At 43.0% G+C, this 25617-nt stretch overlaps 1 protein-coding gene across 8 annotated transcripts in view; it reads left to right on the top strand.

The window, feature by feature from the left end:
• LOC119648041 (dual specificity protein phosphatase 15) overlaps positions 1-25617 on the top strand; it is a 77511-nt gene that overhangs the window by 38427 nt on the left and 13467 nt on the right. For 4 of the 8 annotated variants that reach the window (XM_038049470.1, XM_038049472.1, XM_038049471.1 and 1 more), the window contains 6 exons: positions 7727-7805; positions 14311-14427; positions 14523-14819; positions 14879-15032; positions 24792-25154; positions 25359-25575. In XM_038049470.1, coding sequence (XP_037905398.1) covers positions 7785-7805; positions 14311-14427; positions 14523-14819; positions 14879-15032; positions 24792-25154; positions 25359-25575 — 1169 coding nt within the window. In that variant the 5' untranslated portion in view covers positions 7727-7784. Of the gene's footprint in view, positions 1-7726; positions 7806-14032; positions 14241-14310; positions 14428-14522; positions 14820-14878; positions 15033-24791; positions 25155-25358; positions 25576-25617 lie in introns of those variants that run through there. The other 4 variants (XR_005249004.1, XM_038049469.1, XM_038049476.1 and 1 more) reach the window with 3 other exon arrangements.

Genomic DNA, 25617 nt, shown 5'->3' on the forward strand with positions numbered 1-25617 from the left:
ACCTTGTTGTATTGAATGATGACGAAAAAAAGTCTGAAACTTTTCAATCCCTCCTCGCACTTTTCCAGCCAAAGGCTTTGTAGGAGAGTATCTTTCTTCTTCATTCATTTAGGTCTTTTCTATTCAAATTAAGGATAAGTCTATTCATTTGTTCAGCAACATATGAACACACATGTACTGGTATGTGCCCTACAACCCTTGTATTCAAAAGGCTCCATCAATGGCAGTTTTCTCGGGAACTCTTCCAGTTCACAAAGCCCGGCTTGTACTCGTAATTTATGAATGCATGCCATTCATGTGGTTGCTTGTATCCATTGAGGTTCTCTCCACCATTGCAATTATCTGCTCAGCGCAGGAACAGTAAATAGCGTTAGTGAGTGCTTAAGTGTTAGATTAAGGAACAATTAGCTAATAGCGAGCAACCTTGTATTCCATTGCACTTTTTGTTGCCACTGGTTGAAGCGCCTGCAATCTCTTGCAGGAATGAGCGACACACATGGAGAAAACGTCCCTTTTCTGAAAACACCCTCTTATCTGTTAAATGCACGAAGAAATCCAAATGAGAATCCCAGCATGGATGCATGGTTCCCAAAGAACTGCCTTGTGCATGCATGCAGTTTGCATATTATGCATCGTGGAATGCAAAATACTTGCTTCAAGCACCACTTCATCTCAGAAGATCATTTTATTATGCAGAAATGCAACGAAATGTGCATCTGCGAGATATATCTGGAAGGCATCATTTTCTTCGTCTTAATTTCCATGCACATCGTGCAATTGTGTCCTTTGCTTTCATTCACAGATAAAATGCGGAATTAGAATTTTATACAATCACAGAGACGAAGGCTTTGCTCGGAAAGTGTTTTTAATAATTCAGGAGAGAATGCCTAAGAAACATGTTTAGGCTTTTACGTTAGAATGGAGTCCTTCGTGGCTTTTGCTACATTGGGTGGAAATTATGTTTTCTTTGGCTCCACGAGGGATTCGTTTTGTGGGAGCTACCTAAAGTCAGCACATGAAATTTAACTCGATAAGTTATGGGTCCTGTTTCATTGGACCATTTGGTCTCCTTCAAATATTGTTGATGTGGCAAGGATTTTTCTGAGGAAGGGACGAAAAACTGTCCACAGTATCTTTTCGGGTTAATGAAGTGAAATAATCGAGATTGTCGTCTAGGACGGGAAATACTAAGGCAAACTATCGTAGGGAAAGTTTTCACATGGTCCTGCGGAAACTGGGTCGATGACAATAGCAAGATATCAGGGCTTTGTGGGGGGAGAAATGTCTGGTTGAGGAAGGTGAGTCAGATATATATCTACGAATACTATACCCCCACATTAGAAATTGGTTCCTAATGGGAAACTTCGGTTGTAGGAATTAAAGTGAATCTTAAGGGCTAGTGTGGGATTATGACTCCCAACATAGTTGTTTGAAAGGATTCATGACAAACTTTCAACTCATCTTCCTCATTGAACAAATCCAGCTCAAATCAGGATGCAAAAACAACAATCCAGCATTATTCAAACAACAATCTAAAGCTAACAAACCGAGCACTGAATTACACAACATGCCCGGCCAGGATGCTTACAAAATAACAAATGCAAACTGAATGACCTTTACGAATCATAAAATTTTCACAGCATTTCAATGTCCTCCCCCACCCCAAGCCACCCCTACTTGCAACGGGCTGGAACTGGCAACCAGATACACATCAGTCCATCAGAATTATAAGCCTCTCAGAAATTTCGCACAAAATTATTCTCAAAGGACATGTCGATTCTCTTTCAGCTGCTCCTTCTTCATCAACTTATTTTTGTCCTGGATTTGCTTTTTCCTTCGTTCGCAATGGAATCAACCCGACAGGATAAATTCCATTTTGTTGTCCAATGTTATTTTATATCCTTTACGGTCTGCCGAATATATTCTCTTCCTTATAGAAATCCTCTTTTGGAAGGATGTTTTTATATTGCCTTCCCGTTGGCCCGCATAAAGCCTCGAAAAGGTTTCAGAGGAAGGCTTAAATTTCATCAATATGAAAAAACCCGAAGAATGGAAAAATTGAGGATTATTTGGTTAACCGTAAGGATATATATATATGCATACAAGGTGGCCTATTCCTACGTATTCATATGTTTACGTGGACATGTCGATATGTCTGTCTACATCATCATCGTTATCTCAGGTCAACAGCGTTATTTATTTGAAGTAAATTTTGGGGTTAGTGAAAAAGGACTTTTGGCATGCTCTGTATTTACATGCCTGGAGGAAGCTCACCTCCTGTCACTTTGCTTCAGGGAAAAGATGACTTATGAATATCCATATCCGTGGGAGCTGAACGTGATGTCAATTTGTAATATTTCGGTGATATTCAAGGACACTGTGCACTTTTGCATTCATCTCAGAATGGATTGTTCATGTCATGAATAGCTGAGGAATCTCTCAAGGACGAATGCATTTTTTAAAGACTGGAACAACAGAAAAAATTTGAAATTATACAATGGAAGGGGGATTGTTTGCCATTTTACAATCATAGGCGTTTAGTGAGAACAATGCATAGTATTCAACGTCCTGAAGCATGAGTAAATCAGTGAATCATAAAAGGACCTAAAAGAAGGGATATAATGAAGGTTTTATATCTAAATGGTCGGTGTTTGAGCTGTTGTGAAAAATAATTAAGATACCGACGAAAATGAAAAATATTTGGAAGGTCAAATAAAATTCTCATTAATAATAATAATTTCTCATTTTAGAACTACTCAACCGAACATACACTTCCACAGCTAACTTAATCTAATCTTACATTGGGTAGGCATTTAAACCTTCGGCAACTAGCAAGGTCAAAGGGTAGTATAGGTCCCAGGGCGAAAGTGGATTGGTACCCACGATGGAACATAAAACCTGAGAAACGCCTGCTGAACCAGCACAAACAGCTCTACTGCTAAACCCTATCTCTACCTCCAAGTGGTAACCGCTGGGAACTGGGAAAGATGAAGGCTAGCCTTCCGTGCCTAAAAACAAGACAAATTGTATCAACTAGTCCTCCAGGTTGGAGATTGGGTAGGGCTGACAACCCTACACGGAAAACAACTTGTTACGAAGCCACAAAAGGAGCGTCAGATTGGACTGACAAGACAATGTGAGCCCGGCAACGACAACGGAATAACGATTAGCGCATTTTATCATGACACGTGCACTCCCTGTACAGGGATGAAGGTGCCAAGCAGCAGAAGTGGTTCATCAATTTATGCTCAAGGTGTGTCCCACACATCAAAAGGGGGAATTTAACGCAGAGGTATCACGATGCTGAGTATCATCTATAAGACCCGTTATCTTGATAGGTCGGATATCCCCATACGCCCAGAACATCATCGGCCCATACTAAAGAGGCATCACTCTAGACAAATCAGCACCAGATCAGATTTCCTCTCTGCGGTAAGCGATGGAAAAACTGTTGGATTCTGGGCATCAGTTGCACCATCTTTTCATCGACTTTAAGGCCGCCTCTGATAGCATAACCAGGGTAAAACTGTACACATCTATGAAAGAATTCGGTATCCCAACGAAATTTATAAGACTGGCTAACCTAACTTTGACCAATGTGCGAGGCCAGATAACAGCAGCAGGATCACTTTCAAGACCATTCGACATCAACAACGGTCTGAGACAAGGGGATTCCCTATCACGCGTCCTCTTTAACCTGACCTGGAGAAAGTGATCCGTAATGCTGAGGTAAATATGAGGGGGACAATCCTCTTTAAGTCCACCTAACTACTGGCCTTTGTCGACGATATCGACATCATGGGAAAAACAACCCGAGATGTGCAAACTGCCTTCATCCAGATCAAGCAGGTGCCGCGAGATTTTGGGCTGCACATCAATGAAGACAAAATATATGGTACCAGTTCAACAGGGGGGAGGGGGAGGGGTCACTTAATCCGTATGGATGAGGATGATCCAGCCCGAAAAGTCTATAAGGGCATTATCTAGGGCAAAAACAGGAAAACGAGGCAGACCCTGCCTAAGATGGAACGATGGCGTAGGTCAGGACACCACACACGCTTTTAGGGATATCAAATTGGTGGACCTCGGCGCAAAACCGAGATGTCTGACGCTCCTTATTGAGGCAGGCCTAGACCGTATACCGATTGTTGCGCCGTTGATGATGATGGTCTAACAACCCTGGAACTTCCACTTCTGTTTTAGGATCGTCTTATAATTCACACCTATGTACTATCGGGTCTGTTAACAATAAACTTCAGGGACGAGCTGGTAACTTCAGAAGGGCAGATAATGTTGCAAGAGAAATATCAGGTGTGAGTTTAAATTAAGCCTGACCAGTTCCTCGTGCAGTCGCCGCTGTGCCAATGTTACCAAATGTAGTAGCATGCATCCAAGCGAGGACGAAACGTGAGAAGTAACCGGGGGATATTGTTACAGATTCTGGAAAGCGTAGGAAACACTGCCTGCTAAATAAATGTCTGCCAATGTTATCTACTACCGAGTACAGGTTTTGTGCAAAGCACTACTCAGAAAGATAGGGTTTTAAATTGTTTAAGGAGTACACGTACACGCAGAGCCTTGTTAAGAACAAGGTAGAAAACCTTATCTATAATATCTCTGTCCCTCACCAAAACGAAGTTATAAGCCCAAATAGCCTATGTTCAACTGGTTTAATTAGATCCTACCAAATGTTTGATCCCACGTTGGGCATCAAGTTGGCCAAGCGACTTAAAAGATCAGAGCTATTGCAAAAACCGAAAGATAGTGGCGCAATTGAACGTAAAGAATCACACGCATTATTTCAGCGCCAATGAAATGTCCCGTCGACACGCGAAGTCCTCTTTGGGCACTTCAGTCCCTCTTATATCATTATTCCCTTATTCTTTCTCCCTATTCCACTCTAACTCTGACCGAACTCACATAAAATGTATGGCCGGAACATGCCAGAGAAGGGTAGAGACCTCAAAAGCTACGCTTCCATAGGATCTAAAACAAGGGATGGCTGAGATGAAGCGATGGCCTAGGCCACGACGACAGGCGGCTTTTAGGGGTATTAAATTGCTAGACCTAGCCGCAAAACTGGGATGCCTAAGGTTCCTTACTAGGGCACGTCTAGACCGGATGCCGGTTGTTGCGCGATGATGAGGATATTAGAAAATTATTCTCCCTTCTCCTACACACCCTCCCTCTCCAAGGAAGGGGTTGGCATATCAAACTTCACCACGATGATATCAAAATACTACTCATATCAAGCAACCATGACATTTTGCGGAAGGGCCGTGATTTTTGAATTTGGTTTAAGAGAGAAGGGTAAAGTTGTGACCGCCTAATTTTTCAAATGTGACTTAAGAGAGAGGACTTCCCATTTCTCTCCTCATATCCTACTTTTTCCCTGCGGGATGGGGCAAGTTAAATCCTGTCATTATGACACGATAAAAGCCACACCCTGCGTCATCGGATAGATTTGAAAATTTAAGCTGCAGGGATGGGGTTGAAAATTCAGCCTTTATCAATTGCGTGTGTAACTTCTGAATTTTCTCAGTAAAGGATAACCACTGTAAGGCGATAAAATTAAACTCAGCATTGTGGCAGCGAAAATTGTTTTATGAAGTCAACTAAGAAGAAACAGAGCAGTCAAGGGAACTGCGGTAGGCGGTTCACTTGATCCGAAATGACGATGGATACACTGCCAGAAAATCTAGTATGTAAATTGTAAAAATTTAGTGTGCGTTTCGGGCAAAATGCCAAGCACCTTCTCTACGCAAAGAACCATCCACGTGGGGAATGCTCAACACCCACGACAGAAGTTCCGCACTGCTGCAACTGCGGTCAAACTGGGCACCCTACAATCTACCGTGGGTGTCCAGCTTGTAAAGAGGTGGTAACCAAACGGGGCTGCCAAAACTAGGAAGGCAAGTGAGAAATGTTCAGTCAAGCAAACAGTGACTCAACCTTCACAGAGTTTGACCAGTCCAGGCGTGTCATACCCCCAAACTGTTGAGCTCTGCATCCACTCGATGACGGACCGGACCACTTGGGAAGCAATTCACTTCCTGTTTTGTGGTCCACAGGCTCCGCTTTTTTAGGTTAAACACCCAAGTTTCTCAAAAAAGTTGACTGACAGTTTCATCCAGGGCAGAGGCAACTTATCAGACGCTACCTCACCTCTGTCCTGGGAGCAGCGTGACGGAAAGGAGGGACAGGTGGCTCGGAACAACCTCAACTTGATATTGGTGTTGAAATATCTACATTTCGCAATTTTGATCAATACAACGAGGACCTAGCTAGCACTGCTAATACGCCGGTTGATATTAAGCTCGGAACTAACGTAGGAAGAAACAAGGCTACTAAGATAAATAAATTTATCAATATCCTCCGAAATTTGCCATGGGGCCGCAGCTCAAGCACCTCACGTTTATTCGCTTTCGCAGCGGCAATAAAAGTCGTCTATTTCCATAGGCGAAATTATGCGAAAAACGGGGCTCCGGTGAAATTAATGCGGGCTTCCTCATTATTCCTTTTTTCATTGAGTTTTCTATTTCGGGCCCCTAAAAAAAACTCCCACCCTTTTCACACCCTCTCGTCAGGCCTGGCTGAATCAATTTTATATTAGAACATATCTGAATTCCGTAGATCCAAGTAGGTTTAACTAACGGTTTGTATTATAGCTTATCCAGAATTTCGGTCGATTGGCTAGTAGATACTATCATATTTACTTTTAACTTCGCTTTCGTTCTTTTACTTCGATGTATCTTTTTCAGAGTGGCGGCCAAGGTATCTAATATTATTCTTTTGTTCCAAAAATCAACGCCATTTAATGAAATCGTTGGGCTCGTTTTCCGATTCAAAGTAAAGGAATCGTGAATTGTCAAAGTCGTTACCTATTGGTCAACCTTCTCCCGATTAAAATTCCAAAGATCTGAATACAATTTCAGGTTTGTTGTGCGAACTAAAGTCCATCATGTCATCTGCAAAATTAGATACAAGCCCATTATCGTCGAATCGGAAACATATGAACATCAAATTCAGTACTCGTCCTTGGAGGTAACTTTCTTTGAGAGGATGATTTTTATTACCCTTTTATATTTCAACGACCGAGCTTTTATAAAGGACTTTAAAATAATATAGATCTTCGTCAATAGAAGTTTTCTCATCTTGTACAGTTACGTCCTTGTTGATTTAACGTGAGCACCAGTCGAATTGACTTAATCTCGCGGTCTTCTTAAAACACGGATTGATTTTGTGACCTCAAGCAGGCCCCTGCTGAGACAAGCACAACGGTAGCAGTCTATATTGATTTGCATAGCTCACTTTATTGATACTGGTGGATGCTAGACCTACCTAAATCTCTTCCGAATTTTGGAGCACGGCACTCGCCTTAAACCGCAATACCACGTTTGAGGCCCGAAGCTCTCTGATCACTTCAGAGAGACGAGCAAATAAGCAGCTTATTCTACTCTTAAAACTCGAAAGAGAGACAGAGTCAAAGAAGCCAAATAGTAGGGCGTTGCAACATCGGCTTAATGATGAATGAAGGGTAAGCTAACCTTGTTACAGATTAGACCGTGGGTTGAATTGGAACACCAATGGAACTTAGCTTTGCCTTGCAAACTTTGCTGGGCTTTACTAGATATATAAACCAAATTTTTAAAAATATTTTTAAAATAGTTTTTTTTATTTCCGATGGAATCGTATTTCAATTTCTTTTTCCTTTTTTTCTTTTCAGGAGAAGATATTGTTTACCTGCTACACTTTCGTAGAAAATTAATTATAAATGAAGCAACATGGGAAATGGAATGAACAAGGTAAGCTAACACACACACACAGCTACACATTATATCATTGCCATGTACTACTAAATGCGTCAAAAACACATACATACATATACGGATGCCCGCTCTTCTTCTCTATTGTTCTAAGCCAAGTTTTCTTGAGGCGGCCATCTTGGGAAAGTGTATTCCACTGCATAGCGTAGCCAGCAATGCAATTGTGGCCCCTTCCTAATGTGTGACCTATCTACTGTCATCCCCCCCTAATTGTAGGGTGTCGGATGAACCCTCTATGTCTGATCACAAGAGAACGCACTTAAGCAACAACATTGCCCACCTTCAAGGGGGCGGGGACATCAGGGGCGAACTGGAACTAGAAACAATGGTGGAAAACCTCAACACAGTTTTCACGGACGCTTATGAGGCTAGCTGTCCGGGTAAGACAGTTATGTCAGGGATGTACCATGGTGGAACAAGAACCTGGCCAGAATGAGAACAGAGGCACGAAAACTCTTCAACCGGGCAAAACGAACCGCGGACTGGCAGAGGTACAAAAATGCACTGACTGCGTATATCAACGCGATCAGGGAAGTGAAACGGAACAGCTTCAAGGAATTCTGTGAAGGGATCGAACAGACCACAGAAGCCACCAGGCTGTAGCCAAAAACGGGGGAATATCCTCTGTCTGTTTGAAGAAGGGAGATGGGACATTTACCGAGAATGAGGAAGACAGGGTACACCTGCTTCTCAGAACCCATTTCCCGGGGTCCTACCCCACGGTGGCAGGCGACAACATTCTGCCTGACACCCCAACAAACGAATAAAAGGGGAAGAAACAAGAACTGGAAACTAGCAAAAGAGGTGGGAACCTTTAAACCACTGAAAATCTTCCGGAGTAGATGGCATTTTCCCAGCACTAATCCAGAAAGGCCTAGGAATTATCTTAGAGTCTCTTCTGAGGGTGATAAAGGGAAGCATAGCACTGGGATACATACCAAAGGCATGGAGACGGGTAAAAGCGGTCTTTATTCCGAAAGCGGGTAAAAAGGATCCCTTTCATCCTAAATATTTCAGACCAATTTGCCTAGAATTGTTCGTACTCAAAACGGTGGAGAAGGTCATAGAGAACTATATAACGTTCTAAAGCGTAATCCTCGTAATTCTCCACTGTCAGTACGCTCACCGGGCAGAACGGTCAACTGAAACTGCTCTGTATCAGCTGACAGAGGTACTACGGGACGCCATAGAAACAAAAGAAATTGCACTGTGCGCGTTTTTGGATATCGAAGGAGCATTCGACAACACATCGCACACAGAGATACAAGATGCCCTGAGCCGCAAGGGAGTGGGAAACACCCTGGCATTCTGGATGGGCAAAATGCTAGAAAGCAGGCAAATAGAGGTACCGACAGGTACAAATTCTATTGTCATGAACACCACTCAAGGCTGTCCACAGGGTGGGGTACTATCGCCGCTGATGTGGAGTATGGTAGTGGATGAACTCCTGGACGTGTTAACAAATACTGGAATACAAGTCCAGGGTTACGTGGACCACATTATTTTAATCTGTAGGAGCAAATATGAAGATACCCTATGTGATAGAATCCAAACTGGACTAAGAGTTACTAGTGCCTGGTGCAGACCCAACCAAAACCACCATAGTACCATTCACTAGGAGGCGTAAGCTGGATCACCTGAAAGCCATAACATTACATGATATGGAGGTGAAACGAGAAACAGAGGTCAAATACTTGGGAATCACGCTAGACCAAAAATTACTCTGGAAGACACATGTCGGAAACACTTGTCGGAAAGCCACGAGGGCTCTGATGACTTTCAGATCCATAGCAGAAAAAAATAGGGTTGCAGCCCGAAGACACTACTTTGGATATATACTGCAATAGTAAAGCCAAAAATAAATCTATGGAGCGGTAATCTGGGCAGAAAGAACCGAACTCAGCACACAAGCCAGGGAATTACATAAGCTCCAAAGGCTGGCTTGCGTGTGTATCAGTGGGGCAATGAGGACATGCCCAAAGGCATCCCTGGAGGTCCTTCTGGGATTAACCCCTCTCCATCTGCACATACAGATGCAGGCAAGGAGGGCTATATTCAGGATGGGCGGTAGTATGAGTGAGGCAGGGAGCTGCCTAAATCGGGGGAGATTGATATTCTCTCTAGGCGGTATCCCGAATTACTGATACCGAGGGACAACATGACAACGAGGTTTCACTTCGATAAGATGTTTGAAACACGTTGGAGCAACAAGGCAAACTGGGAGAGCGTGGCTGCGACATACGGCTTAAACCAGCAACTGATTACTTGCTCAAACAGGAAGAATAAAGATAGCAGAATATAACTTTGAGACCATTGATAATTTCTCCTATTTAGGGTCGAAAATCACAACCGATAACAGCTACGATGAGGAAATCCGCACACGGTTGTTGTCAGCCAACAGAGCCTATTTTAGTTTACAAAACTGTTCCGCTCGAATCGTGTCACCATAGGGTCAAAGGTCTTACAGTACAAGACTATGATCTTGCCAGTCCTCATGTACTCCTCGGAAACTTGGGTTCTTAGAAAAAAGAATTGCGAACTCTTGGCCGCGTTCGAAAGAAGAATCCTCCGAAGAATTGTTGGCCCCCTACAAGAAGATGGACGATTCCGTACTCTACATAATGACGAAATCTATGAGCGATACCATGACCGTCCGGATAAAATCCGGCTCAATAGGTTACGGTGGGCGGGTCACTTAATCCGTATGTATGAGGATGATCTAGCCCGGATAGACTATAAGGGCAATATCTATGGTAGAAAAAGAAGACGAGGCAGACTCTGCCTGAGATCGAGCGATGGCGTAGGTTAGGACACCAGACAGCTTTTAGGGATATCGAATTGGTGGACCTCGGCGCAAAACCAGGATGTCTGGAGTTCCTTATTAAGGCAGGCCCAGACCGGATACCGGTTGTTGCGCCGTTGATGATGATGATGATGTGAGCCTAGCTCTGCCAAGGTGATAATTCTGACATTATCAGGAGCCAGCCCCACCAGGACCCTGGACGTCGGCCGTGAATTCCGGGATCAGCTAAGCGCGGGTCAGGCCTCAGGGAGCTGGGGCTGGGGTAGGGGCTGTTCCGGCGAGGGTACACCCATTCTTGACTATTGCGGTCCGCTCACTTGCATACGATGCGCTGGTGAATTTTCCATGGAGAATAAATCTACACCAAAAAAAAAAAATCGACAAGATACCAAGGAAGTAGGAAGAGCTGAGTGCTTTTGGACACAGCACAAAAATGCGTCGCTCACCGCGGCGATCAGCGAAAGACGCAGCGAGAGGTGAGATACCCGATGTGACACAGAGACACTCAAATAAAGAGGAAGCTATATCAAGTGGCACGACTGACCGTCCGTGGACGGCAACTCCAATACCCTATATTGCCCCTGAATCGCTACTCCTGAGCGGGTGGATTTGGACAGGAATCGAACAGAATTGCAGTCGACCGTCCTAGTTAGAGTTGAAGAGGAAAGGCTTATCAGAAAATGCGCGGCAGTGGTGAAGCGTATGCGGTCGGCAATTGATGGAACTGGAGGAACTATTTGACCGCATCTCCTTCTACAGGTGAACATGAAGAGCATCAGAAGCCAATTAGAAAGCAAAAACAACCGCATTCCCCGCTGATAATCTACGCGAAACTAGAGAAAAAGCAAATCGAAAACGACGTGTCTGAAGGAGACTCTATCATAATTGTCTCCAGGGCTCAAAAAAAGAAGGTGACGCCAAAGACCCGTCGGTTCAAAGACAAGGAGGCCACACACCAAAAGCCAGTATCAGAAAAAACGAGGAAACGAAGAGCCGATGGAAGCAAGACATTTGCGGAAGTCCTTGGTGAAATCCCCTACAGGATGAAACCCGAAGATAACGGAGCAGAGGTGTTTTCTATACGAAAAACAAAGCGTGACGGAGTCCTCGTCGAGCTGGGCCCGAAGATGACCTGCAAGAGTACGTTCTGTGAAGCGGTCAAGGAGTTATTGGAGGAGAAGGCTCTTGTTTCTAGCTTAGAGTCTATGTGCTCTCTAGGAATGCAAAATCTTGACTGCCTCACAGAAAAGGTCGAAGTAGAGGAGGCCATCATGCGTGAATGCCCAGAAGTAACCAAAGCCCCGATAGGTATTGCTTTTGAAAATGCTCGAGGCCAAAAGCTCGTCGTGGTGGAAGTCCCCGAGCAATATGCGACGAAACTCCTTAGCAGCGGGAAAACCAAAATTGGATGGATAGTATGCAGGGTACGAACGCGGATAATCCCCACCAAGTGCTACAGGTGTCTGGACTATGGACACATGTTAGCAACTTGCAAGGAACCGGGCAGGAGTGCAGCATGCTAGAGATGCGACCGAAGATCGAAGACCTGCAATGAAAACGAAAGTTGCGTTCTCTTCAGGGATCGTGGCGCGTCTAGTGAGAGCGTCGCACACACTACCGGCTCGGGACGGTGTCCAATCTTTAGGGCGGAACTGAAAAGGGCTAGGGTGTGAAAGTCATGATCCGCATTTTCCAAATTAACGTGCACCAGAGTGTTCACCAGTTGCTAGCGCAGTTCGCTGCGGAGGTAAATGCTGATCTAGTGATAATTAGCGAGCAATACCGAAACAGCGACCCAACTTCATGGCATCTCGACTTATTCGGTACCGTTGCCATCTGGGTTCGAGACGACGTTCGATTTCGTGTTTTTGCCCAAGACTGAGGGAATGGGTTTGTCTGGATTAGGTGTTTAGCGATAACATTTTTTAGCGTTTACCTGACGCCGAATGAAAAGATGCCGGACTTTAGGCGCCGGCTTGCTCTGGAGGACGCCTGCTAGGGTCCTTGAATAGGGCATTCCGCAGCCAGACTTGAGAGGGAAACGTATTCTGGAAATGGCAGCGAGAACCGAGCCCTTGTTGTAAACACTACGTCACTGGCGTCATCGGTGGACGGGTAGTGAGTCCTGGACGACTTCTCGGCAAGTGATCACCAGCACATCGCTTTCGAAGCGGTTGACGCTACTTGTCGGCGTTCACCAACCCGACGTTCCCCCTGCCTGTGGAATGTCACGAGGGTGAACATCGGGAAGTTCGTCGAAGCTCTTGGAGCAGACAGAGCCGCTGGTGCCACCGTAGCTGACACAATAATCCAATTGGATCAGGGCCTTGAAGTATGTTAGAGCACTTCATTCAAGACCTTATCGGTACACTAGAGAGTTACAGTACCCTATAGGAGGCAATGTGGTCAGCATTGCGCTCGCCTGAGGTTATTACCCTGACTTGATCACCTGAACCTGAAAATCCGTTTGATAAAAATTTTAGTTTCACCACACCGCGCTTCACCTCGTCCAGTCTGTCATGCATTTAGTTAGTGGAAAGGGCTCGATTGCGGGTTTTGTATGGGGTTAATCTCGTTGCATTCGACCTTTCGGTTCGCTCCCTGCGCCGATTGATTCATTGTGGTCCACCCTCTCCTAACTACTAGTGGCCCTTCACAGTCAATTTTGCCAACTTTTTAAGTTTTTGGGACTACCCTTTAGGTCGACTGCGTCCAAATAAGGATGGTCTTTACCTTACATTATAGGCTAAAACTGCAGACCTTTCCTGATATACAATTAACAAAATGTTGCCGTTCCAATCAATTATCTCTCCTGTAAATGCTTCGTTTAAATTTGCCGACAAATTGTTTCCGTTTTCAGAAAAATGAGGAAATCCGTGCCGAAAGAAATACAACGTTTTGAAGTAAATTTCTGAAATCGATAAAAATTCGGGGAATCCCCGGGACCTGGGTAGTTAATGGATGTTTTTACCTTAATTAAACCAGAATAAATTAGCAAAATATGCAATTCTTCTCCATCATCCAATCAAGGCGGATTATTTTATAGTGAATTTGAATGAATTTCAACTTTTTCTCAATAATTCCTTGAATTCATTCGAACTTTTGTCAATTATGTTGGAGGTCTTACCCGCCATGTATTCAGCAAATTTAACTCACTATATAACCGCATCTGAGAAATGCTACCTTTTTCAAGTGGAAAATTAAGAATTATTTCGGAAAAAGTCGAAAACATTTTTCATTGCCATAAATAAACGTTTTTCTCTGGTTAGTTGGTGATTTCCCGCCATGAAAGCTTTCAAGCATACGGAAATCAGCTTTTTACCATGGAATTTTGTAAATGTTCACTGATAAGACATTAGTGGATTGAACTGTTCGAATTATAACAGTTTGCTGGTTGTTATGACAGCTGTTTGGTATGGGTTTAGTGTCATTTCTATTATTTTCCCAGAGTTTTGCGAAATATCTTAAATTATAGACGTTGTGGGGGTGTCGAGATATTAGATGGCATTTAGTGAAGATGTCAGTTCTAAGTAGTAAAGCAAGGGCCTGTCACAAAACTCCAATATTTCACCTCCTCCGATATAGGAGCCATGAACTGGAATATGTGTAAAGCAAGTCCTATAAATCTTCATTTGAATCGTCCTTTAATCGCCTGAAATGATTTATTTCGTCTCATTCAAGGTCTTGCCAGGACTATATGTTGGCAACTATCGCGATTCGAAAGACCACCAACAGCTGGATCGTTACAACATCACCCACATCATTGCGATTCATGACAGCCCCAGGCGTCTGTTGCCAGTAAGTAGATCCTTGAACAAGTTCCAGCCACTCAGCCTTTACCGCCATCGTGACCTACTTGCGCCTACAACATTCCTCTTCGCGTCTCGTTTCAGGACAAACACTATCTGTGCGTGATGGCTGCTGACACGCCCGACCAGAACCTCTCGCAATACTTCTCAGTTTGTAACGATTTCATTCACGCCGCCCGACTCCGGGACGGGAACGTTCTAATCCACTGCCTGGCGGGAATGTCGCGCTCAGTTACGGTGGCTGTTGCTTACATTATGACCTGCTCGAATCTGAACTGGAAGGAAGCACTGAAGGTGGTGCGAGCCGGTCGTGCCGTGGCCAACCCGAATTTAGGATTTCAGACTCAATTGCAGGACTTTGAGATGAATCGACTGGCGGAGGTAAGTTTTGCATTTTCTTAGAATTTACTTCCAAAAATCGAACACTTTTCTCATCCTAGGAGCGACGGCGACTACGCGAACGCTTCCCAAGCGTAGCGCTCGAGCAAATGGATCGGGACCAATGCACGACGGCTCTGTGCAGTTACGAGGAGCAACTACTGAACAAGGACATTTGCGAAGGGAATTGCTCGCGAACGGAGAAGTGTCCAACAGGTGGTGTTTCGTTTTTCATAGATTTCACTAGAGATGAATGGATAACAAAAGATGATCCATAGTTTCATCGCCTTTTTCATTTCCATCATTTTGGAGCCCATTTTGCATCGCTGAATGACTGATTCCATAGCTCATTGCCATCCACGCGCTAATTTCATATTTTCATTGTTCGAATTTAGTTGCTTTGCATTAATTTAGAAGCGAAAAACCGCTGGCATCTTAAAAAAGTACCGAACCAGTTTTCGCGTTCGTAATGCAGCTCTCAAACGGTCCTTGTGGATGCAAATCGCTCACTATCTAGCGAAGGAGCTTCTTTTTTGTTTGTCACCTTTCTTACCACACATTCACAGGAATGAAAACTAAATTATTATTGTAACACTTTATTTTGCTTACTGCAGTTGTGAGGTTGTGTTGAGTTCTTAGCGTTTACCAAATAAATTTCAGGAATTACGAACGTAATTTATTGTATTTTATTGGTTTGGCTTTCACCTTGTGACAATTGGATTTGCATTGGATTTCAGTTGTAGCAACGGCATGCATTTAATAAAGACACTTTAAGCGCTGAACCTTTTATTACTTTTAATTAGATTACGTTTTCTTCATAATTTGGAACTATTTTCTACTGTTTCAACCCCATGCGGCTGTTATGCATTCATTCAGTGTTTTGTTCATTTGGGTTTATCCGGTGGCAGTCCTAAGGTTGAATGATGAACACGAGTTTCATCTGGACATTAAAGGAAATAAATAAATGTTTTCCTTTGGTAAGTTATGGCGGTATCATATCTAAGCCCATCAAAAGATTCTGGTCTGATTCGGATTCGAATGCCTTGAGTACTTTGAATTATTTCTGACAAATATTCGCTACTGATGCTCGAAATTAGTTTGGATTTAAGGATTTTCAGGTCCGTGTATTTCGAATTACATTCCTGTTTTCTCCAAATGATAAGGTTGGTTATAATTCAACTGTAAAATTATACATAAATGAATGCGGCAAGTTTTGGTGAAAAACGCTAGAAACTCGTGAACGGTTGTGAACTGACTGTCAACTTCAATTATTGTTTTTTAAAAGAACACGATGGTGGCATCTGTCAGTCGAATTAACAACATTCGAAATAAATTTCGAATAAATTTCGAATGTTGTTAACCCTGCTGCGCGTTTTTGAGGCAGCCTCTTAACTGACACCTGCTGAAAGAGAACCGAAAGAGTTAGACTTAGACAACTTGGAAACCTTAGAAGGTATGAATGTATAGCCCGAAAGATACTCGTTTGGCTTCAATTCGTGTATAAGCTGAAAGGACGTAATCCAAGATCTTTACACAAAACTTTCCATAAAATCGATGGACAGAAGCTAAACAGTTAAACACGATAGCGAATTCACACATTGGATGATCATCAACTCTACGCTGCGTATCATTAGTCGCTTATGTGTTTACTGTACGAAGTCTCATGGGATGCAATTTATTGTTTAGAGTAAACGAATGGCGAAGGCAATCCCTAGTTTCACGAATTGCTCTGATGGACTATTATGGGAAGCATAAAATGCCAATTGAACCATCTTTGTCAATACAAATTTCAAGTTGTGAACGTTGCTCCAACATGAGCCTATTTATGATGAATTGCTAAATTAAAGTAGCTTTAAGGCAACCAGCAACTGCCAAATCGGCCATAACAGAAAAAAGTGTCACCAATTGATAAAATTTGATTTTATTATTCAATAGAGTTGCCTTTCAGGGCGATACAACGATTATAGCGGTCATAGAATTTCCCGATACAATTTATATAGTACGATTTTACTTTAGCCTTAAAATAGGCCTCAGTTTCAGCGATTACCTTTTTGACGGTGCTAAATTTCGTTCCAGCGAACATTCTCTTGAAGTCTGCCGACAGGAAAAAGTCGCTGAAGGTCAGATCTGGAGAATACGGTGGATGCGGAAATAGTTCGAAGACCAACTCATGCATTTTTGCCAACATTTTCATTGTCTTGATGAGACAGCACTTTCTTTTTGTTCAAATGGCACTGATTTTCCGCAATTTCATTCTTCAAATGCTCCTAGTCGCTGTTGATTGTTTTTCCCTTCTATAGATAGTCGATGAATATTACACTATGTGCATCGCCTTGCCAGCTGACCGTTGCGTCTTTGTACGCTTACAAGACAGCTCACTACGCGCAGTCTACTTAGATGACGATCGTTTTGATTCTGCTGTGAAGTAATGGAGTCATGTTTCGTCCATTGTCACATATCGTTGCATAAATTCGAGTTTTTTTTTTTATATAGGAGGTGCTTCAAACACAGCTCAGAATCGTCAACTCGTTGTTATTTTTAGTTGATTGTGAGCTCGCACGGTATCCACTTTGAACAGAAGTGTCGCATACCCATACATTCATGCACGATATAACCTACACGTTCCTTGACGGCTTTAGAGCCTCAGCTTTTTCGATCAATTTTCCTCTGCCGTTGTCCAACATTATTTTGTGGCCTTTTTTTTTGGGTTTTCGTCGATAAGAGTCTCTTTGAGGCGTCCAATGCGTGCATCGTCTTCGGTGCTCATTTCACCGGTTTTAAGCTTAGAAAACCACTTTTCAACGGTTGATTTTCCCGGTGTAATAATGTTTATCAAGCTAAGCATTTGTTTCAACTGCCAAAAAGCAATGCTTTATAAACCCATGAAATCCCTTTTTATCCACGTTGTTCAAATTAATAAAAATTGCTTCACTCAAACTTTTCTATCCCATAAACTTCGACAGCGGTCAAATTTGTACATGTGAATGTTTGGGTTAACTAAAAATCAAATGAATTTAATGCTAGTAGCGCCATCTGTGTGTTAGCCTACGATGTTTTCAGCCCATCTATAAAGTACATTAACTTTCAAATGAAAATAATGGTTTTCAAGGCACGTAGAGAGGTGTAGTTTATGAAGCAATATACTTGATTTGTGTAGGTTTCATAAATTTTCGCTGAAGAAAAAAATACAAGGTTACATTTGCATATAAGTTATTTTTCAAGGGATCAATCGTTTGATTCTTATCTCGAAAAAGGCATCCACCAGTTCTTTTCCTCATTTCTCTACCTGGTTCGTCACGCTTTCGTCCGTTGAAAATCCTCCACTCCCCATGTTCACCTTCTCAGAAATGAACACATGGAATGCGGTACTACTTCAAAATGTCCCATCTGAACAAGTGCAAGAGCAGCTTCGTGAACCATGCAACCGGCAGACTTCATTTGTGAGCATATATACATATATGGCTGCCATTTACATCTTTCTGGGGTAAAACCGCACCTACGCGCCATCATTTACGGTTACCTGAATGGTGCTACAGCTTCCTCACGCTGAAAAACTCTCCTCTAGACAACACAGCACGAAGAACGCCACCAATAACAAGAAGAAATAATATCGGGAACAAGATGCAACTCTGGCGCACTCCGCTTTGGGCCTCAGAATCCTCTGGGAATTTATATCGGTGCAGCACATGACATTTTGTGCCATCGAGTTCGAGTTTCGAGCGTATAGTTGGCAGCCGAAGTTTCATCCCGAGTAATAATGGAATGGAGAAAATCATCGGTTTTCATTTTGTAGTGCTCCAAAGCTTGTTGCGGTCTGCACTAGATTCAACTTCTGTTGTTGTAATTATTTTGTGCAGCACGGATCTGAACATTTGCGAGAACATAACAGAAAGCTTAATCGACGTCAATGAACGGAAGTCAGGTCATATTTTAAACCCGAGACACCCCCTTATGAATCCTACAAGTGCTTAGTACGATTCATAACTCATCATTATCAACGGCGCAACAACTGGTATCAGGTCTAGGCCTGCCTTAATAAGGAACTCCAGACATCCCGGTTTTGCCCCGAGGTCCACCAATTCGATATCCCTAAAAGCTGTCTGGCATCCTGACCTACGCCATCGCTCCATCTTAGGCAGGGTCTGCCTTGTCTTCTTTTTCTACCATAGATATTGCCCTTATATACTTTCCGGGCTGGATCATCCTCATCCATACGGATTAAGTGACCAGTCCACCGTAACCTATTGAGCCGAATTTTATCCACAACCGGACGGTCATGGTATCGCTCATAGATTTCGTCATTGTGTAGGCTACGGAATCGTCCATCCTCATGCAGGGGGCCAAAAATTCTTCGGAGGATTCTTCTCTCGAACGCGGCCAAGAGTTCGCAATTTTTCTTGCTAAGAACCCAAGTTTCCGAGGAATACATGAGGACTGGCAAGATCATAGTCTTGTACAGTAAGAGCTATGGTGAGACATTTCGAGCGGAACAATCTTTGTAAGCTGAAATAGGCTCTGTTGGCTGACAACAACCGGGCCCGGATTTCATCATCGTAGCTGTTATGGGTTGTGATTTTCGACCCTAGATAGGAGAAATTGTCAACGGTCTCAAAGTTATTCTCCCATCCCTATTCTTCTTCATGTTTGGCCAGTGCGGTTTCAGGTTGTTGGTTGATTCGTCTTCGGTGCTGACGTTGCCATCATATATTTTGTCTTGTCTTCATTGATATGCAGCCCAAGATCTCGCGCCGCCTGCTCGATCTGGATGAAGGCAGTTTGTACGTCTCGGGTGGTTCTTCCCATGATGTCGATATCGTCAGCATAGGCCAGTAGTTGGGTGGACTTAAAGAGGATCGTACCTCTTGCATTTACCTCAGCATCACCGATCACTTTCTCGAGGGCCAGGTTAAAGAGGACGCATGATAGGGCATCCCTTGTCGTAGACCGTTGTTGATGTCGAATGGTCTTGAGAGTGATCCGGCTGCTTTTATCTGGCCTCGCACAGTGGTCAGGGTCAGCCTAGTCAGTCTTATCAGTTTCGTCGGGATACCGAATTCTCTCATGGCCTATGCTATCAAAGGCGGCTTTAAAGTCGATGAATAGATGGTGCAACTGTTGTCCATATTCCAATAGTTTTTCCATCGCTTACCGCAGAGAGAAAGTCTGATATGTTGTTGATTTGCCTGGAGTGAAGCCTCTTTGGTATGGGCCAATGATGTTCTGGGCGTATGGGGCTATCCGGCCTAGCAAGATAGTGGAGAATATCTTATAGATGGTACTCAGCAACGTGATACCTCTATAATTGCTGCACTGTGTGATATCTCCTTTTTTATGTATGAGACAGATAATGCCTCGTTGCCAATCGTCAGGCATTGATTCGCTGTCGCATACCTTGAGCATAAGTTGATGAACCACTTGGTGTAACTGTTGTAATTCCATCGGCTCCTATATTTGGTGGTGGCAGTATTTGTCCGTCGTCTTCAGTTGGCGGGACCTCCAACTCGCCGATGTTCTGGTTGTTCAGTAGCTCATCAAAGTACTCAACCCATCGCTCCAATATGCCCATTCTGTCGGAAATCAGATTTCCCTCTTTGTCTCGGCAGGATGAGCATCGAGGTGTATAAGGCTTCATCCTGCTGACTTGTTGGTAAAACTTCCGCGCCTGGTGTGGTTGCTCCCTGTACTTTTCGAGTTCACAGACTTGTTGGTTCTCCCAGGCTTCCTTTTTCCGTGTGTGAAGTCGAATTTTATGTCATTAATATTTAATTATAATTTCGGGTTTGTGACTACTGTGACTAGGTTCAGTATTTACAAACTTTTCGCAGTAATGTCGCCTTCATTTCGGTAATAACGTGTTGAAGGTTGGATTTCAATTCCTTAATTGTTTCTGGTTTATAGGGAACCACATGTATGTAATAATGCCGTCTGAATCAGGCACAAAAAAAGGTAGTAATCCCGTCTGTGCACGGCTCATTGTTGACTATAAACTTCTGACTAATATTAATTCCGGAAACTTATGGACCGGTGATCCCTGCACCACCAAACGCAACAAATGATCATTTTTAGGGTTTTTTTGTAAAACAAAAGCTTATTAAAATCGAATCATTGCCTGACTGTCTGTCTATCACCCGCACTTTTCACCAAGATGGCGAAACCGATCCGAACGACGATGGACATATGGGAACTATGAAATCCCACGCATACAGTGAGTGACATAAATTTACGTAGAGTTCAATAAGGGGCTCCCCAGACATGCAAAGAGAGGATGTATATTTTTTTCATGGAATATAGTCATGTGGAATATCAAATGAAAGGTCTCGATAACTATTTTCCGGATTTGTGTACACCTTTGAAGTGGAACAGGACTCATTTTCCGAAACTAGCCAACCCTAAAATCCGAAAGAAATCAGGATGGTTCGCTTATATGAAATCTAGGCATCAAAATATGTCCCATTTCGATATCTATTCAAATAAAGTTACTAATAGTATATTACCACCTTTTATAAAGTGACCGGTCCTCTCCCATCCAAACGAATGGAGGAGCTGCTTCGTGGTATTGGCTGTGTGAGGCCTGAGACTCCATTTGTAAGCATATCCTTAGTTTTTTTTCTGACCGCCTTTTTAATTTTTTAGGGTCTGACAGTATCTTGCCGAAGCAATGGTTTGTTCCTGAGGAAATTTTGATTTTTTTTGGCTTCAAATGTGGCTCTGAATTTTTCGGTCGCAGCTACTTGAAATGCGGTTCAGCTTCCCCACGATTTGCTGAGATCCTTGCACTTTTTCTCTACTGTTCTACGCCATACACCTTTAATACAACCCTCTTGTCGGCTATCTTGGGAAAGTGGATTCCACAGCATAGCGTAGCCAGTTATACAATTTTCCGCCTTCATTATGTGTGGCCTACCACCTGCCTCAGTGCTGACCAATTTCTTGGTTTGTAATGGTATTATGCTAACGTATTCCGATGGTATGTTGCAAATATATATTTACGAAGGCTTGGAGTTGTAACAATGGGGGTCACTTCCTATGTGCTACCCCTATATAGCAACCAAGAAAGAGCAGTAACAAAAAACAGTTTCAACTTGATCTTGGAATTGAAATAACTGCATTTCCAGATTTTACACAAGGCGGTGAAGATGGATCTAGTTCTGTTAATACGTCAAGCAACATCAAGTTTAGTGCCACCATCGTCTGAAACCACGTTTCCTCAATATACAAATTGGTCAACGTCCGGCCTTGTGGCGAGTTTGAATATACCACGGAGAGCACCGGTAGTGGCTTCTGTCAGTCGAATTAACAAAATTCGAAATAAATTTCAAATGTTGCTAACCCTGCTGCGCCACAATACAATTTCAAATAATGCCCCGGGAGACGAATTTCCTCTGTTTAGTCTTTTAGTTGGAACACAACATCACCGCCACTTCGGCTTACGACGTGCAAGGAGCATGCGAGTCCCTTTTATGCAGCTGATTGTAGGACAGATTGCGGGCTGACTCCACTTAATTTGAAAAATCGATCTTTCGATCCACTGGACGGGAAAGACGCGAATTGCCTCTGGTAGCCATTTGGGGATGCAGGCTAAAATTAAAAGCAACCCCAACAAAAGCGGATCCATAACCGTTGACAACGCAGCCATTAGTCACAGATCTCCCGTCACCTATAGCTGAGAAAATTTTACCGCAACTTTCACTTTATTAAGAAAATATAGAATTACTTACTTTTGAAAAGGTTTCCAGCCAAATGCTGTCGTTTTATTTGTTTTTTTTTTTAAAGAAATTACTTACAGACAAATAAAAGATAAAAAGAATACAAATAATTTTGCTTACAAGACAAAACTGTACATCTAGCTGATCCCAATGATAATAATAGCATGGACAACTTAGTCAAAGGATCCAAATATTGAATCTTTTTTTGATTTTTGGCAAGTGAAGGAGTTTGAGATTAGCAGTTTTTGAGGTGGGAAAGAGGCATAGCCTCCCAGTACTCAGACCGTAGTGGCCCATTTAATTAGAGTAGGATAGTACATGAGAAGAACAATTGTAAGTGAAACTATTAAAAGGCAAAGTTTCCAGTTTAACTTTAGATTTATTGCTTTTCTAAGAATTGCAGTCACGTTTTTCAGCTACAACATGTGTCCTTCTTTAGTGCTGGTTTTGTACTACTACGGTAGTAGGTTTTGTACTAGTACTCCCACAGTGTACTACTGTAGTATACCGTTACGGTCTTCAATGAAGTGCTCTAACCCACGTCAAGGCTCTGATCCAATATGGATGGTTGCGCCAACGATTATTATTATTATTATCACTTTATTTTGTTAATTTATAGTTATACTTGTTAGGTTACTAATTGGGCGAAACCAAAGTTCCCAGACAAGTTATAGATGCAACGCGATCGATGTGGAGTTGCACCAAGGGGGGAAAAATTGCGAGAGAAGGAGCTTCGATGGTATTGACATGCAATTCGCGCTGAATCAGGTTAGCTTGAGCGTTGAAATCGATCGGAAACGACCAAGAGGTCGACCGAAAAAAAACGGTGCCTTGATACGGTAGATAATGATTTGCGAATCCCTCAACTCCATCCAGATCAGACCTATATTCAAGCAAGATGGTAAAATTGAGCAACACTAGTCAACCCTCCTTCTGAACGGGACAATGGTTGAAAAAGAAGATATGCTGTCGAAGGAGGAAAAATAAAAAAATCTATCTATATTTAAATACCACAGTCACTCGTACTAGTTCTTCTTGTGACCGGTGCCTTAACTCATGTTGCTTTTCCTGGAAGGCACGGAGAGAGTTATTACACTCTTTATTATCTTAAGCACATCATATTGAGTAATAGGTCTTGACTATATAGCTTGATCTGGAAAAAGAGGTAAGAATAGTCGGACTGAAGAGTAATAACGGCGGCACATAGGCGTGGTCCACCTGCTAGGTCATAAATACAAAAAAATCAGTGCTGAATCCTGTGTCTGTCTGCCTAGGAAGGTTTAGCTTTTGTGCATCACACAATTTTTACAAGCATTCTCGCAATTCATTGGCTTAAAAACCATAAGTCGCCAAAAGCCGCGGGAATTTCAACCGAATTGGTAAAATATGGAGGCAACCAACTTCACCAAGCGGTTCATCAACTGATGCCCAAAGTGTGGGACAGCGAATCAATGCCTGACGACTGGCAACGAGGCATTGTCTGTCCCATACATAAAAAGGGGGATATCACGCAAAACGGCAATTATAAAAGTATCATGTTGCTGAGAACCATCTATAAGATATTCTCCGCTATCTTGCTAGGCCGGATAGACCCATACGCTCATTTACATTATTGGCCCATGCCAAAGAGGCTTTACTCCAGGTAAATCAGCAACAACAATATTGACATCATAGGGAGAACACAGTCTACCTTCATCCAGATCGAGCAGGCAGCGCGAGATCTTGGGGGTGGTAACGTTAGCGCCAAAACCGAAAGAACGAACAACAACGCATCGCACTGGTCTTCTATCTAGGGTCGAAAATCACAACCTATAACAGCTATGACGATGAAATTCGCCCACGGTTGTTGGCTGCCAACAGACCCTATTTCAGTTTACAAAAACTGTTTCACTCGAAACGACTCACCTGACCCTAGCTCTTACTGTACAAGACAGTGATCTTGCCAGTTCTCCTTTATTTCTTAGAAACTTGGGTTCTTAGCAAAAACAAAAATGCGAAATCGAGGCCCCGTTCAAGAGAAGAATCCTCCGAAGAATTTTTGGTCTCTTACATGAGGATGGACGATTCCGTAGCCTATATAACCACGAAATCTACGAGCGATACCACGACCCTCTGGTTGTGGATAAAATCCGGCTCAATATATCAATAGCCCCTGCCTGAATGGTTGGCATTATTGTGAAAACTGCTTTATTTATCTTCTTTCCTCAAACCTCTGATTTCATTAACAAAATCAGTTAGATAAAAAATCATTTCATATTCTATTTACTAGGATTATGCAATACGGACAATGCAAAAGGTATTTTTCGACGAAAGACCAGTTCAGCTTCAATGGGCCGTAGTCGGCTAACCCCTATTCCGGACGGTGCTCAATCATGTCCTACTTCGCCAAAGTACTCACATCGGCAGCGTAGTCAACGTGACCGGGATCGAGGTGATCAGCCTCGGGATCGAGATCGAGATAGGGACCGAGAGCGAGATCGTAAAGATCGCAATGTAGAGCGAAGTCAAACTGAAGGAGGTCCCGGAACCTCGAGAACTTCAAACGGTTTGACGAGGAGTGCAAGTACAATAAGCAATATAAGGCCGCGAAGTAGCCCAGCTGGATTATATTCCTATACAGGTAAGGATGAAGGTATGTTGCATTTAGTTAGGTCCCCTTGAGTGTCTTTCATATCGTTCGGTATTAAGATAGAAGAAAGAGAGAAAGGATCAAGGTTATATGGAAAGTAAGTCCTTTCAATATTGATAAACTGCTTTGTTTTCCCAATTTGCTGCGATATGAAGGCTTCTAGCATAGGAACCAACCTTACAAGTATTTGATGAATCTTGATTTTAGGATCAGCACCAACATCCGTCCATGGTTCACGTGTGGATCTTGCAACACCCGATAAAGGTTCCGCTATCTACATAGGATGTGCACCTCCGAAGAATGAGATCTATGGCTCGACGAAATCTATAGTATCAGCGCGGGTGGGATCATCTAGTGCATCGACACCGCTACAGACACCAACAAACACCCCACCGGTTAGTCCTAGCAAGCAAGCAATCAAAAGGTAACTCCTCGAAGTACCAATTGAAGCTCTCAAGGATAACAG

This window comes from Hermetia illucens, chromosome 2, assembly GCF_905115235.1.
Source record: "Hermetia illucens chromosome 2, iHerIll2.2.curated.20191125, whole genome shotgun sequence".
NCBI lineage: Eukaryota > Metazoa > Arthropoda > Insecta > Diptera > Stratiomyidae > Hermetia > Hermetia illucens.